Consider the following 14,803-nt stretch of genomic DNA (forward strand, 5'->3'; position numbering starts at 1 on the left):
TGATATTTATTACTTGAGTGGGCGAAGGAGATGACGCCAGAAAAAGTTTATTCCAGACGATTCTGTCTTTTGATCTTGCACAAAATTTTTTTAACGCTAAAATGATACAAAAGTTTACAGTTTTTTTTATTTTTTATATCAAGTATATAATTATAGTTTTTTTTTTCTGTTTATGTGTGTCCTTTCACGTAATATTTATAATTGGTCTTGCGCAACTTATAACACGCTAGAATGATACAAAAAGTTCACTTGAATTAATTATAGTTTTATTCTATGTATGTGTGTCCTTTCATGTGATTAAAAATTAAAAGTCACGGTGGCTTCTTAGCCTCGACTTAATGATGTCCGCGGGTCAGTCCAGACCTTTAATCCTCTTTCATAATAAATAATAAATGACATGATACAAATTTTAACATTAGAATGACACAAAAGGTCGCTGTTTCTCAAAAGCATAAAAACAATTTCTATTTACATGTGTCCTTGCATGCGATTAACAAATAAAGTCAGATGATCAGAATCAAGTGAAGTAAAAAAATAATAATAATAATAATAATAATACCATCAAATAGATTTATTCCTTTTACTAAGCGACTATTGCGAATTTTTAAATAGTTATTCATACCACCACAAATGCAATTTTCAGATTTCAAGTATTTATATAATTCTTTCCATTGTTCTAATTTACAGGAATGTGCAGAGTCAAAAAATACTTTTAAAAGTTCTTTTCTAGATCAAGTATGCCTTTTATAACATAACCGTTGGTCCCTTTTTAAAAGATTATTCAAATCACTAAAGAGCTTGTTATAATAAACGTCTTTATGTAGACTTTCCAAAATTTTCAAAAGTCTTTTTGGATTTTCATATTGGATGCGTTCCTTTATTCGCATTGATTGTAAAAACTGGAAACTAGTTTGAGATGATTCTACTTTCTTCCGTTTCGAACCAAAGACATGAACCTAAAAGAAAAGAAATAAAATGCGATTAAAATTTTAAAAATGATATAGAGTAGGATAAAAATGTTAATTTGTTATTAATAGTTAAAATAATAATAGAATCCTTTCTATCCCTTTGAACAAACATCCGTAATTGGAATAACATTTATCGTCAAATAATAATAGAATCCTTTCTATCCCTTTGAACAAACATCCGTAATTGGAATAACATTTATCGTCAAATAATAATAGAATCACGACTAAATTAAGCGTTACGCGATAAAGAAAACCACGAAATGTTTTTTTTTTTTTTTTTCAAATAACTAAACTGTAATAAGATTCTTTATAAAGAAACTCCTGAATAACTTGCAATTCCACCAATAGAGGATAGCATGATACAGTTCTTTTTTTTTTTTTTTTTTTTTACCTATTCAGACAGTCTGCGATAAAGAAATCCCTGAAAATGTTTTTTTTGTATTTATAATTATTTGTATTGTCTAATTCTATTTTGATTTATAATTCTATTTTGATTTATAATTATCTTTTACAAGATTTAATTATTTGTATTGTCTAATTAGTTTTGATTTATAATTAGTTTTATTGTCTAATTATCTTTTACAAGATTTAATTATTTGTATTGTCTAATTAGTTTTGATTTATAATTAGTTTTATTGTCTAATTATCTTTTACAAGATTTAATTATTTGTATTGTCTAATTAGTTTTATTTATAATTAGTTTTATTGTCTAATTATCTTTTACAAGATTTAATTATTTGTATTGTCTAATTAGTTTTATTTATAATTAGTTTTATTGTCTAATTATCTTTTATAAGATATTTGTCTAAGGTGATAGAGTGTTTTCTTTTCTAAGCTGTAAAATTTCAAACTATAAAATAATTAATCATTTAAAAAAACAATCTTTATTTCAAACCTAGTACTATAAAGGGGCTTCTGCGCCACGGATTTGCGATAGTACTATAAAGGGGCTTCTGCGCCACGGATTTGCGATAGTTATTGAGAATATTAACCAAAGATTCTTCAAAAAAGAAACAACAGCGCTCCTGATGTTGGATGTGGCCAAAGCCTTTGACCGAGTCTGGCATCAGGGCCTCGTATACAAGCTCATAAATTTCAATATCCCCAAAGATCTAATACTACTAATTAATAATTATCTGACAAACAGAACTTTTCATATTAAGATCAATTACAGCATTTTTCTTCCGCTAGAAACATTAAAGCAGGAGTTCCGCAAGGTTCAATTCTCGGCCCTGTGCTCTACCTAATTTATTCAGCAGACTTTCCAAATTTTAATAATATGAGAAACATCACCTCAGCCATCTACGCAGATGATACAGCACTTATGAGCAGATCAATAAATCCCAAGAAGTCAGTTACTAATCTCAGTAATATCATACCTCATATCGAAGACTGGTGCACAAAAATGGAAAGTTAGCCATCAACACCACTAAATCTTCACTACTAATTATTATGAGCAGATCAATAAATCCCAAGAAATCAGTTACTAATCTCAGTAATATCATACCTCATATCGAAGACTGGTGCACAAAAATGGAAAGTTAGCCATCAACACCACTAAATCTTCACTACTAATTATTATGAGCAGATCAATAAATCCCAAGAAATCAGTTACTAATCTCAGTAATATCATACCTCATATCGAAGACTGGTGCACAAAAATGGAAAGTTAGCCATCAACACCACTAAATCTTCACTACTAATTATTATGAGCAGATCAATAAATCCCAAGAAATCAGTTATCCAAATATTACTCTTTTCAATGATGCAATACCACTAGTTCTTTAAACTGGAATACCAATATTAAAACTATAAATCTCTGAAAACCACTAGTTCTTTAAACTGGAATACCAATATTAAAACTATAAATCTCTGAAAACCAATATTAAAACTATAAATCTCTGAAAACCAATATTAAAACTATAAATCTCTGAAAACCAATATTAAAACTATAAATCTCTGAAAACCAATATTAAAACTATAAATCTCTGAAAACCAATATTAAAACTATAGATCTCTGAAACCAATATTAAAACTATCACTTAAACCAATATTAAAACTATAGATCTCTGAAACCAATATTAAAACTATCACTTAAACCAATATTAAAACTATAAATCTCTGAAATCAATATTAAAACTATAAATCTCTGAAATCAATATTAAAACTATAAATCTCTGAAACCAATATTAAAACTATCACTTAAACCAATATTAAAACTATCACTTAAACCAATATTAAAACTATCACTTAAACCAATATTAAAAACTATAAATCTCTGAAACCAATATTAAAAACTATAAATCTCTGAAACCAATATTAAAACTATCACTTAAACCAATATTAAAACTATAGATCTCTGAAACCAGTATTAAAACTATAGATTTCTGAAACCAGTATTAAAACTATAGATTTCTGAAACCAATATTAAAACTATAAATCTCTGAAACCAATATTAAAACTATAAATCTCTGAAACCAATATTAAAACTATAAATCTCTGAAAACCAATATTAAAACTATAAATCTCTGAAACCAATATTAAAACTATAGATACTCAAAATAAATTCCTCAGATGTATTACAGGAGCCCCCAGATCCATGAGAATGAAAGATCTAAAAGACGAGAGTTAAAAAATCAACAAAATAGATGAGCACATAGCTGAACTATGTGCAAGTTTCTTCAAGAGATGCACTCTCTTGTCATACGTGCAATTACTTTAAAAAATTTTGATTTTGCACTCATCAAAGACAACATGAAATATAGCCCGGCAACCGCCTTTTTCCTATCCGACGGAGTATTGTCCCGTAAATTTTGTAAATAGCTGTAAATACTTGTAAATAATTTTGCGCATTTATTATGTATTTCTCCTTTTCTCTGGGGCTATGTGGCTACTGTGCACCTGAGAAGCTCGGGGGTAATACCTCGAAGGGAGGCGAGGCAGTCTGCCACAAAACCTCTTCTCTCTCTCTCTCTCTCAAACTTGTTTGTTCAATCTCACTACTTCATTCTAATTTTCTCTCAGTAAAAGATATTGAACCCCACATTTCAGTTGAGCTTCGGCGATTTATTATTTATTTCCACTCAGATGAATTAGTTGGAGCACCTAGCGGGGCTGATGCTAAGATAACCAACACATATGAGTAGGATTTGTGATAGTAGGATAAAGGGGCCAAATAAGGGATTGAGAGTACGAAAACAGAATTAAAATATTACGATTTTTTTTTTCCAAGTCTCAACCATAATACCCCTAATTATTTGTATTTATAATTATTTGCAAGATTTAATTATTTGTATTGTCTAATTATTTTTATTAAATCATATCTTTTATAAAATAATAGTTGTCTAAGGTGATAGAGTGTTTTTTTTTTTTTTTTTTTAAGCTGTGAAATTTCAAACTATAAAATAATTAATCATTTAAAAAAAAAAAACAATCTTTATTTCAAACCTAGTAGGATAAAGGGGCTTCCACCAAATAAGGGATTGAGAGTACGAAAACAGAATAAAATATTACGATTTTTTTTTTCCAAGTCTCAACATATCAACCATAATAACGGGCCATTTTATCTCTTACTGCATCGTATAAATCCTTTGAGAGCAAGCAGTTACCTACCTCTTCCAAACAAAAATAGCAACCAAAAAAAGTATTATTAATTGCAAAATTTAATTATTTGTATTGTCTAATTATTTTTATTAAATCATATCTTTTATAAAATAATAGTTGTCTAAGGTGATAGAGTGTTTTTTTTTTTTTTTTTTTTAAGCTGTGAAATTTCAAACTATAAAATAATTAATCATTTAAAAAAAAAAAACAATCTTTATTTCAAACCTAGTAGGATAAAGGGGCTTCCACCAAATAAGGGATTGAGAGTACGAAAACAGAATAAAATATTACGATTTTTTTTTTCCAAGTCTCAACATATCAACCATAATACCCCTAATTATTTGTATTTATAATTATTTGCAAGATTTAATTATTTGTATTGTCTAATTATTTTTATTAAATCATATCTTTTATAAAATAATAGTTGTCTAAGGTGATAGAGTGTTTTTTTTTTTTTTTTTAAGCTGTGAAATTTCAAACTATAAAATAATTAATCATTTAAAAAAAAAAAACAATCTTTATTTCAAACCTAGTAGGATAAAGGGGCTTCCACCAAATAAGGGATTGAGAGTACGAAAACAGAATAAAATATTACGATTTTTTTTTCCAAGTCTCAACATATCAACCATAATACCCCTAATTATTTGTATTTATAATTATTTGCAAGATTTAATTATTTGTATTGTCTAATTATTTTTATTAAATCATATCTTTTATAAAATAATAGTTGTCTAAGGTGATAGAGTGTTTTTTTTTTTTTTTTTTTAAGCTGTGAAATTTCAAACTATAAAATAATTAATCATTTAAAAAAAAAAAAAACAATCTTTATTTCAAACCTAGTAGGATAAAGGGGCTTCCACCAAATAAGGGATTGAGAGTACGAAAACAGAATAAAATATTACGATTTTTTTTTTCCAAGTCTCAACATATCAACCATAATAACGGGCCATTTTATCTCTTACTGCATCGTATAAATCCTTTGAGAGCAAGCAGTTACCTACCTCTTCCAAACAAAAATAGCAACCAAAAAAAGTATTATTAATTGCAAAATTTAATTATTTGTATTGTCTAATTATTTTTATTAAATCATATCTTTTATAAAATAATAGTTTTCTAAGGTGATAGAGTGTTTTTTTTTTTTTTTTTTTAAGCTGTTAAATTTCAAACTATAAAATAATTAATCATTTAAAAAAAAAAAACAATCTTTATTTCAAACCTAGTAGGATAAAGGGGCTTCCACCAAATAAGGGATTGAGAGTACGAAAACAGAATAAAATATTACGATTTTTTTTTTCCAAGTCTCAACATATCAACCATAATAACGGGCCATTTTATCTCTTACTGCATCGTATAAATCCTTTGAGAGCAAGCAGTTACCTACCTCTTCCAAACAAAAATAGCAACCAAAAAAAGTATTATTAATTGCAAAATTTAATTATTTGTATTGTCTAATTATTTTTATTAAATCATATCTTTTATAAAATAATAGTTTTCTAAGGTGATAGAGTGTTTTTTTTTTTTTTTTTTTAAGCTGTGAAATTTCAAACTATAAAATAATTAATCATTTAAAAAAAAAAAACAATCTTTATTTCAAACCTAGTAGGATAAAGGGGCTTCCACCAAATAAGGGATTGAGAGTACGAAAACAGAATAAAATATTACGATTTTTTTTTTCCAAGTCTCAACATATCAACCATAATACCCCTAATTATTTGTATTTATAATTATTTGCAAGATTTAATTATTTGTATTGTCTAATTATTTTTATTAAATCATATCTTTTATAAAATAATAGTTGTCTAAGGTGATAGAGTGTTTTTTTTTTTTTTTTTAAGCTGTGAAATTTCAAACTATAAAATAATTAATCATTTAAAAAAAAAAAACAATCTTTATTTCAAACCTAGTAGGATAAAGGGGCTTCCACCAAATAAGGGATTGAGAGTACGAAAACAGAATAAAATATTACGATTTTTTTTTTCCAAGTCTCAACATATCAACCATAATAACGGGCCATTTTATCTCTTACTGCATCGTATAAATCCTTTGAGAGCAAGCAGTTACCTACCTCTTCCAAACAAAAATAGCAACCAAAAAAAGTAGTATTAACTATTTACAATGAAAAAATATTGAAAGAGAAATTAATCTTTTAAGAAAATATTTATGTATTCTTAAAAAAAATTTCTATCTTTTTAAAGAAAATATTTATGTATTCTTAAAAAAATTTTCTATCTTTTTAAAGAAAATATTTATGTATTCTTAAAAAAATTAATCTTTTAAGAAAATATTTATGTATTCTTAAAAAAATTTTCTATCTTTTTAAAGAAAATATTTATGTATTCTTAAAAAAATTTTTTACTTTTGTTAAAAATTTTCCAGTTTTTCAAAAATTATTAAAGGATATAACTTTTTTCTTGATACTATAAACTTTTTTCACCTGTGAAAATGATCGATAAAGACAAAATATATTTTAATAAAATAAATAACATTTTATTCAAAGTTTCACCCTAGCACTTCTTCATTACCAGGTTTCTTATCAATTTTATTTTTACAATACATTTTTTAATTTTTTTATTTACATCTAAATGTGCTGGTAATTAAACATCGTTTAATGTTTTGAAAATACATTTTTCCCCACTGGAGCTGATTTTCTATTTCGCAAAAAGTCATTTATCTTGATATCCGAGTGCTTGTCCTATTTATAGGTCGTGTAGAAATCGTCCAAATGCTTTCCCCTTAACGAGAGCACAATGTTTTATAAACTCTGGTGCATGAAGAAAAAGTTGTTGTCAGTTCATCTACTTTAGTACAGCCAAAATCCTCTAAACTGTAAAACATTCTGCAACGGTGGTTGGAATGTACAAACTCCGGTAATGGGATTAACTTTCACGGCATGAAAAGCAAGTTCTTTGACAATGTAACACCATGACGAAAGTTGAAAACCTTCAAAATCAGTGACTAAAGCTGACAATCCCTTTTTCGGTTTCCTTCCTACAATAAAAAAAAGAAAATTTTGAATCACCAAGAAAAATAATTAGACGACACACAGTTAAAATGATTATGATAATCTTCATAACTCCTTTCGATTGCTACGATTAAGAATTTATTTGCAAAGTAAAAGTCTTTACCCCCTGAGTTCTGTCTAAAATAAACATTTTTTTACAAAAACAAATATGAAACGTTCCTTTAACAAAAAAAAAGTTAATTTAACAAATATTAGCTTTATTTAGATTTCGTAATGAAAAAAAAAAAATAACTGTTCGTAATTTGTAACTAAGAAGATAATAAATTTTTTTTATTATTAGCAAAATAAAAAAAATTAATTAAAATGAACAAAGCAATTTACTTTCTCCTGGTTAATTAAAGATACAGATTAACACAGCTCAGCAGATCTATAAATAATACTATTTAACATTGACAATACACTATTTTATCATCAATATAATAAAATAACATAGTTTTTTAAAATTTTAATAAAAAATTAGTACTTACTTGAATATCATCATGCTTCTGCTTTAGTATTGCGTTTCCATCCATAACGAAGAGAAGAATCCTTTTTTATTCTAGTGGCTCCATCTATATTTAAATATTAAAAAGAAAATATATGAATAACTCTTCCTAAATTCTAGTTATTTTTAATATAACTATAGTTGATATAATAGTTCTTAATTAGAACTAACCTAATCAATATCAATGAATACATTTCAAATAAATTGATTCAATATTAAAATAAAATTGTATCTATTAAGTATGTCTACTAAGAATATTAAAAGTATTAGACTTAAAGGTATATTAATTTTAAATCAATGAATGTTATTTTTTTAAATGATTAATTATTTTATAAAATTAGATAATTATCACCTTCTTTTGAAATTTTACAGCTTAAAATTTTACGGTTATCAATGTAGTCTTGTCATTTTTGAACCCAGAAGACAAGGGAACTCCTTGATCTTGAAACAATACATGTCTTCGAAGTGGACTTTGTGAGTACCCATGTTATATGAAGAGGAAAACCACGAAAACCTCCTACGCTTAGTCGAGTCCCCATGTTATATGAAGAGGAAAACCACGAAAACCTCCTACGCTTAGTCGAATCCCCATGTTATATGAAGAGGAAAACCACGAAAACCTCCTACGCTTAGTCGAGTCCCCATGTTATATGAAGAGGAAAACCACGAAAACCTCCTACGCTTAGTCGAGTCCCCATGTTATATGAAGAGGAAAACCACGAAAACCTCCTACGCTTAGTCGAGTCCCCATGTTATATGAAGAGGAAAACCACGAAAACCTCCTACGCTTAGTCGAGTCCCCATGTTATATGAAGAGGAAAACTACGAAAACCTCCTACGCTTAGTCCAACGACCAGTAAGAGTTGTGAAAACTGAACAGATTGCATCTAATTTTTAGTTTTGCAAGATATTCAACTCGTATTAATATAGATATTTAGGAAATATAAATTTTATTAATTTTAGATTTATTTTTATGAAACAATTATTATCTAACTAAAAAACTAATATATAACAATATATTTACAGTGTTTATTCAATCATATTTTTAAATACAATAACGAACATCTTCAAACTTATAATTTATCAACTAATACAATTTAATTATTATATTAAAATACTTATTTTGTAATCTCATGAAAGAAATATTTGAATTAATTTTATTTTCTATTAGAAAATGAATAGCTACATATTTATATCATCAATTATATTTTAAATTTCCTAAAAGTTTCAAAATAATTATTTTGAATCTAAGAAACATGTAAAGAGAATTTAGTAAGAGAAGAGTTATAAGTTTAGTAAGAGAAGAGTTAGTAGAATTTAGGAAGAGTTATTCATATATTTTCTTTTTAATATTTAAATATAGATGGAGCCACTAGAATAAAAAAGGATTCTTCTCTTCGTTATGGATGGAAACGCAATACTAAAGCAGAAGCATGATGATATTCAAGTAAGTACTAATTTTTTATTAAAATTTTAAAAAACTATGTTATTTTATTATATTGATGATAAAATAGTGTATTGTCAATGTTAAATAGTATTATTTATAGATCTGCTGAGCTGTGTTAATCTGTATCTTTAATTAACCAGGAGAAAGTAAATTGCTTTGTTCATTTTAATTAATTTTTTTTATTTTGCTAATAATAAAAAAAATTTATTATCTTCTTAGTTACAAATTACGAACAGTTATTTTTTTTTTTTCATTACGAAATCTAAATAAAGCTAATATTTGTTAAATTAACTTTTTTTTTGTTAAAGGAACGTTTCATATTTGTTTTTGTAAAAAAATGTTTATTTTAGACAGAACTCAGGGGGTAAAGACTTTTACTTTGCAAATAAATTCTTAATCGTAGCAATCGAAAGGAGTTATGAAGATTATCATAATCATTTTAACTGTGTGTCGTCTAATTATTTTTCTTGGTGATTCAAAATTTTCTTTTTTTTATTGTAGGAAGGAAACCGAAAAAGGGATTGTCAGCTTTAGTCACTGATTTTGAAGGTTTTCAACTTTCGTCATGGTGTTACATTGTCAAAGAACTTGCTTTTCATGCCGTGAAAGTTAATCCCATTACCGGAGTTTGTACATTCCAACCACCGTTGCAGAATGTTTTACAGTTTAGAGGATTTTGGCTGTACTAAAGTAGATGAACTGACAACAACTTTTTCTTCATGCACCAGAGTTTATAAAACATTGTGCTCTCGTTAAGGGGAAAGCATTTGGACGATTTCTACACGACCTATAAATAGGACAAGCACTCGGATATCAAGATAAATGACTTTTTGCGAAATAGAAAATCAGCTCCAGTGGGGAAAAATGTATTTTCAAAACATTAAACGATGTTTAATTACCAGCACATTTAGATGTAAATAAAAAAATTAAAAAATGTATTGTAAAAATAAAATTGATAAGAAACCTGGTAATGAAGAAGTGCTAGGGTGAAACTTTGAATAAAATGTTATTTATTTTATTAAAATATATTTTGTCTTTATCGATCATTTTCACAGGTGAAAAAAGTTTATAGTATCAAGAAAAAAGTTATATCCTTTAATAATTTTTGAAAAACTGGAAAATTTTTAACAAAAGTAAAAAATTTTTTTAAGAATACATAAATATTTTCTTTAAAAAGATAGAAAATTTTTTTAAGAATACATAAATATTTTCTTAAAAGATTAATTTTTTTAAGAATACATAAATATTTTCTTTAAAAAGATAGAAAATTTTTTTAAGAATACATAAATATTTTCTTTAAAAAGATAGAAATTTTTTTTAAGAATACATAAATATTTTCTTAAAAGATTAATTTCTCTTTCAATATTTTTTCATTGTAAATAGTTAATACTACTTTTTTTGGTTGCTATTTTTGTTTGGAAGAGGTAGGTAACTGCTTGCTCTCAAAGGATTTATACGATGCAGTAAGAGATAAAATGGCCCGTTATTATGGTTGATATGTTGAGACTTGGAAAAAAAAAATCGTAATATTTTATTCTGTTTTCGTACTCTCAATCCCTTATTTGGTGGAAGCCCCTTTATCCTACTAGGTTTGAAATAAAGATTGTTTTTTTTTTTTAAATGATTAATTATTTTATAGTTTGAAATTTCACAGCTTAAAAAAAAAAAAAAAAACACTCTATCACCTTAGACAACTATTATTTTATAAAAGATATGATTTAATAAAAATAATTAGACAATACAAATAATTAAATCTTGCAAATAATTATAAATACAAATAATTAGGGGTATTATGGTTGATATGTTGAGACTTGGAAAAAAAAAATCGTAATATTTTATTCTGTTTTCGTACTCTCAATCCCTTATTTGGTGGAAGCCCCTTTATCCTACTAGGTTTGAAATAAAGATTGTTTTTTTTTTTTAAATGATTAATTATTTTATAGTTTGAAATTTCACAGCTTAAAAAAAAAAAAAAAAAAACACTCTATCACCTTAGAAAACTATTATTTTATAAAAGATATGATTTAATAAAAATAATTAGACAATACAAATAATTAAATTTTGCAATTAATAATACTTTTTTTGGTTGCTATTTTTGTTTGGAAGAGGTAGGTAACTGCTTGCTCTCAAAGGATTTATACGATGCAGTAAGAGATAAAATGGCCCGTTATTATGGTTGATATGTTGAGACTTGGAAAAAAAAAATCGTAATATTTTATTCTGTTTTCGTACTCTCAATCCCTTATTTGGTGGAAGCCCCTTTATCCTACTAGGTTTGAAATAAAGATTGTTTTTTTTTTTTAAATGATTAATTATTTTATAGTTTGAAATTTAACAGCTTAAAAAAAAAAAAAAAAAAACACTCTATCACCTTAGAAAACTATTATTTTATAAAAGATATGATTTAATAAAAATAATTAGACAATACAAATAATTAAATTTTGCAATTAATAATACTTTTTTTGGTTGCTATTTTTGTTTGGAAGAGGTAGGTAACTGCTTGCTCTCAAAGGATTTATACGATGCAGTAAGAGATAAAATGGCCCGTTATTATGGTTGATATGTTGAGACTTGGAAAAAAAAAATCGTAATATTTTATTCTGTTTTCGTACTCTCAATCCCTTATTTGGTGGAAGCCCCTTTATCCTACTAGGTTTGAAATAAAGATTGTTTTTTTTTTTTTTAAATGATTAATTATTTTATAGTTTGAAATTTCACAGCTTAAAAAAAAAAAAAAAAAAACACTCTATCACCTTAGACAACTATTATTTTATAAAAGATATGATTTAATAAAAATAATTAGACAATACAAATAATTAAATCTTGCAAATAATTATAAATACAAATAATTAGGGGTATTATGGTTGATATGTTGAGACTTGGAAAAAAAAATCGTAATATTTTATTCTGTTTTCGTACTCTCAATCCCTTATTTGGTGGAAGCCCCTTTATCCTACTAGGTTTGAAATAAAGATTGTTTTTTTTTTTTAAATGATTAATTATTTTATAGTTTGAAATTTCACAGCTTAAAAAAAAAAAAAAAAACACTCTATCACCTTAGACAACTATTATTTTATAAAAGATATGATTTAATAAAAATAATTAGACAATACAAATAATTAAATCTTGCAAATAATTATAAATACAAATAATTAGGGGTATTATGGTTGATATGTTGAGACTTGGAAAAAAAAAATCGTAATATTTTATTCTGTTTTCGTACTCTCAATCCCTTATTTGGTGGAAGCCCCTTTATCCTACTAGGTTTGAAATAAAGATTGTTTTTTTTTTTTAAATGATTAATTATTTTATAGTTTGAAATTTCACAGCTTAAAAAAAAAAAAAAAAAAAACACTCTATCACCTTAGACAACTATTATTTTATAAAAGATATGATTTAATAAAAATAATTAGACAATACAAATAATTAAATTTTGCAATTAATAATACTTTTTTTGGTTGCTATTTTTGTTTGGAAGAGGTAGGTAACTGCTTGCTCTCAAAGGATTTATACGATGCAGTAAGAGATAAAATGGCCCGTTATTATGGTTGATATGTTGAGACTTGGAAAAAAAAAATCGTAATATTTTATTCTGTTTTCGTACTCTCAATCCCTTATTTGGTGGAAGCCCCTTTATCCTACTAGGTTTGAAATAAAGATTGTTTTTTTTTTTTAAATGATTAATTATTTTATAGTTTGAAATTTCACAGCTTAAAAAAAAAAAAAAAAAAACACTCTATCACCTTAGACAACTATTATTTTATAAAAGATATGATTTAATAAAAATAATTAGACAATACAAATAATTAAATCTTGCAAATAATTATAAATACAAATAATTAGGGGTATTATGGTTGAGACTTGGAAAAAAAAAATCGTAATATTTTAATTCTGTTTTCGTACTCTCAATCCCTTATTTGGCCCCTTTATCCTACTATCACAAATCCTACTCATATGTGTTGGTTATCTTAGCATCAGCCCCGCTAGGTGCTCCAACTAATTCATCTGAGTGGAAATAAATAATAAATCGCCGAAGCTCAACTGAAATGTGGGGTTCAATATCTTTTACTGAGAGAAAATTAGAATGAAGTAGTGAGATTGAACAAACAAGTTTGAGAGAGAGAGAGAGAGAAGAGGTTTTGTGGCAGACTGCCTCGCCTCCCTTCGAGGTATTACCCCCGAGCTTCTCAGGTGCACAGTAGCCACATAGCCCCAGAGAAAAGGAGAAATACATAATAAATGCGCAAAATTATTTACAAGTATTTACAGCTATTTACAAAATTTACGGGACAATACTCCGTCGGATAGGAAAAAGGCGGTTGCCGGGCTATATTTCATGTTGTCTTTGATGAGTGCAAAATCAAAATTTTTTAAAGTAATTGCACGTATGACAAGAGAGTGCATCTCTTGAAGAAACTTGCACATAGTTCAGCTATGTGCTCATCTATTTTGTTGATTTTTTAACTCTCGTCTTTTAGATCTTTCATTCTCATGGATCTGGGGGCTCCTGTAATACATCTGAGGAATTTATTTTGAGTATCTATAGTTTTAATATTGGTTTCAGAGATTTATAGTTTTAATATTGGTTTTCAGAGATTTATAGTTTTAATATTGGTTTCAGAGATTTATAGTTTTAATATTGGTTTCAGAGATTTATAGTTTTAATATTGGTTTCAGAAATCTATAGTTTTAATACTGGTTTCAGAAATCTATAGTTTTAATACTGGTTTCAGAGATCTATAGTTTTAATATTGGTTTAAGTGATAGTTTTAATATTGGTTTCAGAGATTTATAGTTTTTAATATTGGTTTCAGAGATTTATAGTTTTTAATATTGGTTTAAGTGATAGTTTTAATATTGGTTTAAGTGATAGTTTTAATATTGGTTTAAGTGATAGTTTTAATATTGGTTTCAGAGATTTATAGTTTTAATATTGATTTCAGAGATTTATAGTTTTAATATTGATTTCAGAGATTTATAGTTTTAATATTGGTTTAAGTGATAGTTTTAATATTGGTTTCAGAGATCTATAGTTTTAATATTGGTTTAAGTGATAGTTTTAATATTGGTTTCAGAGATCTATAGTTTTAATATTGGTTTTCAGAGATTTATAGTTTTAATATTGGTTTTCAGAGATTTATAGTTTTAATATTGGTTTTCAGAGATTTATAGTTTTAATATTGGTTTTCAGAGATTTATAGTTTTAATATTGGTTTTCAGAGATTTATAGTTTTAATATTGGTATTCCAGTTTAAAGAACTAGTGGTTTTCAGAGATTT

General features: G+C 26.2%; 1 protein-coding gene and 1 long non-coding RNA gene across 3 annotated transcripts in view; one reads left to right on the top strand and one right to left on the bottom strand.

Moving 5' to 3' along the window:
* Nucleotides 1-244: 244 nt before the first annotated feature.
* Nucleotides 245-14,803, bottom strand: part of LOC147816694 (uncharacterized) — a 197,103-nt gene continuing 182,544 nt past the window's right edge. Inside the window, exons 3-4 of one of the 2 annotated variants that reach the window (XM_087150370.1) lie at nucleotides 8,061-8,144; nucleotides 7,037-7,559 (exon numbers count right to left, since the gene is read on the bottom strand). In XM_087150370.1, coding sequence (XP_087006496.1) covers nucleotides 8,071-8,144 — 74 coding nt within the window. In that variant the 3' untranslated portion in view covers nucleotides 7,037-7,559; nucleotides 8,061-8,070. Of the gene's footprint in view, nucleotides 957-7,036; nucleotides 7,560-8,060; nucleotides 8,145-14,803 lie in introns of those variants that run through there. The other variant, XM_087150377.1, reaches the window with a different exon arrangement.
* On the top strand, nucleotides 9,388-10,548 carry LOC147816695 (uncharacterized). The gene is made up of 2 exons (XR_015428756.1): nucleotides 9,388-9,524; nucleotides 10,026-10,548. It is a non-coding gene; the product is annotated as an uncharacterized LOC147816695 (long non-coding RNA).

Source organism: Parasteatoda tepidariorum, chromosome 1, assembly GCF_982258835.1.
Source record: "Parasteatoda tepidariorum strain Cologne lab strain chromosome 1, Ptep-v5.0, whole genome shotgun sequence".
NCBI lineage: Eukaryota > Metazoa > Arthropoda > Arachnida > Araneae > Theridiidae > Parasteatoda > Parasteatoda tepidariorum.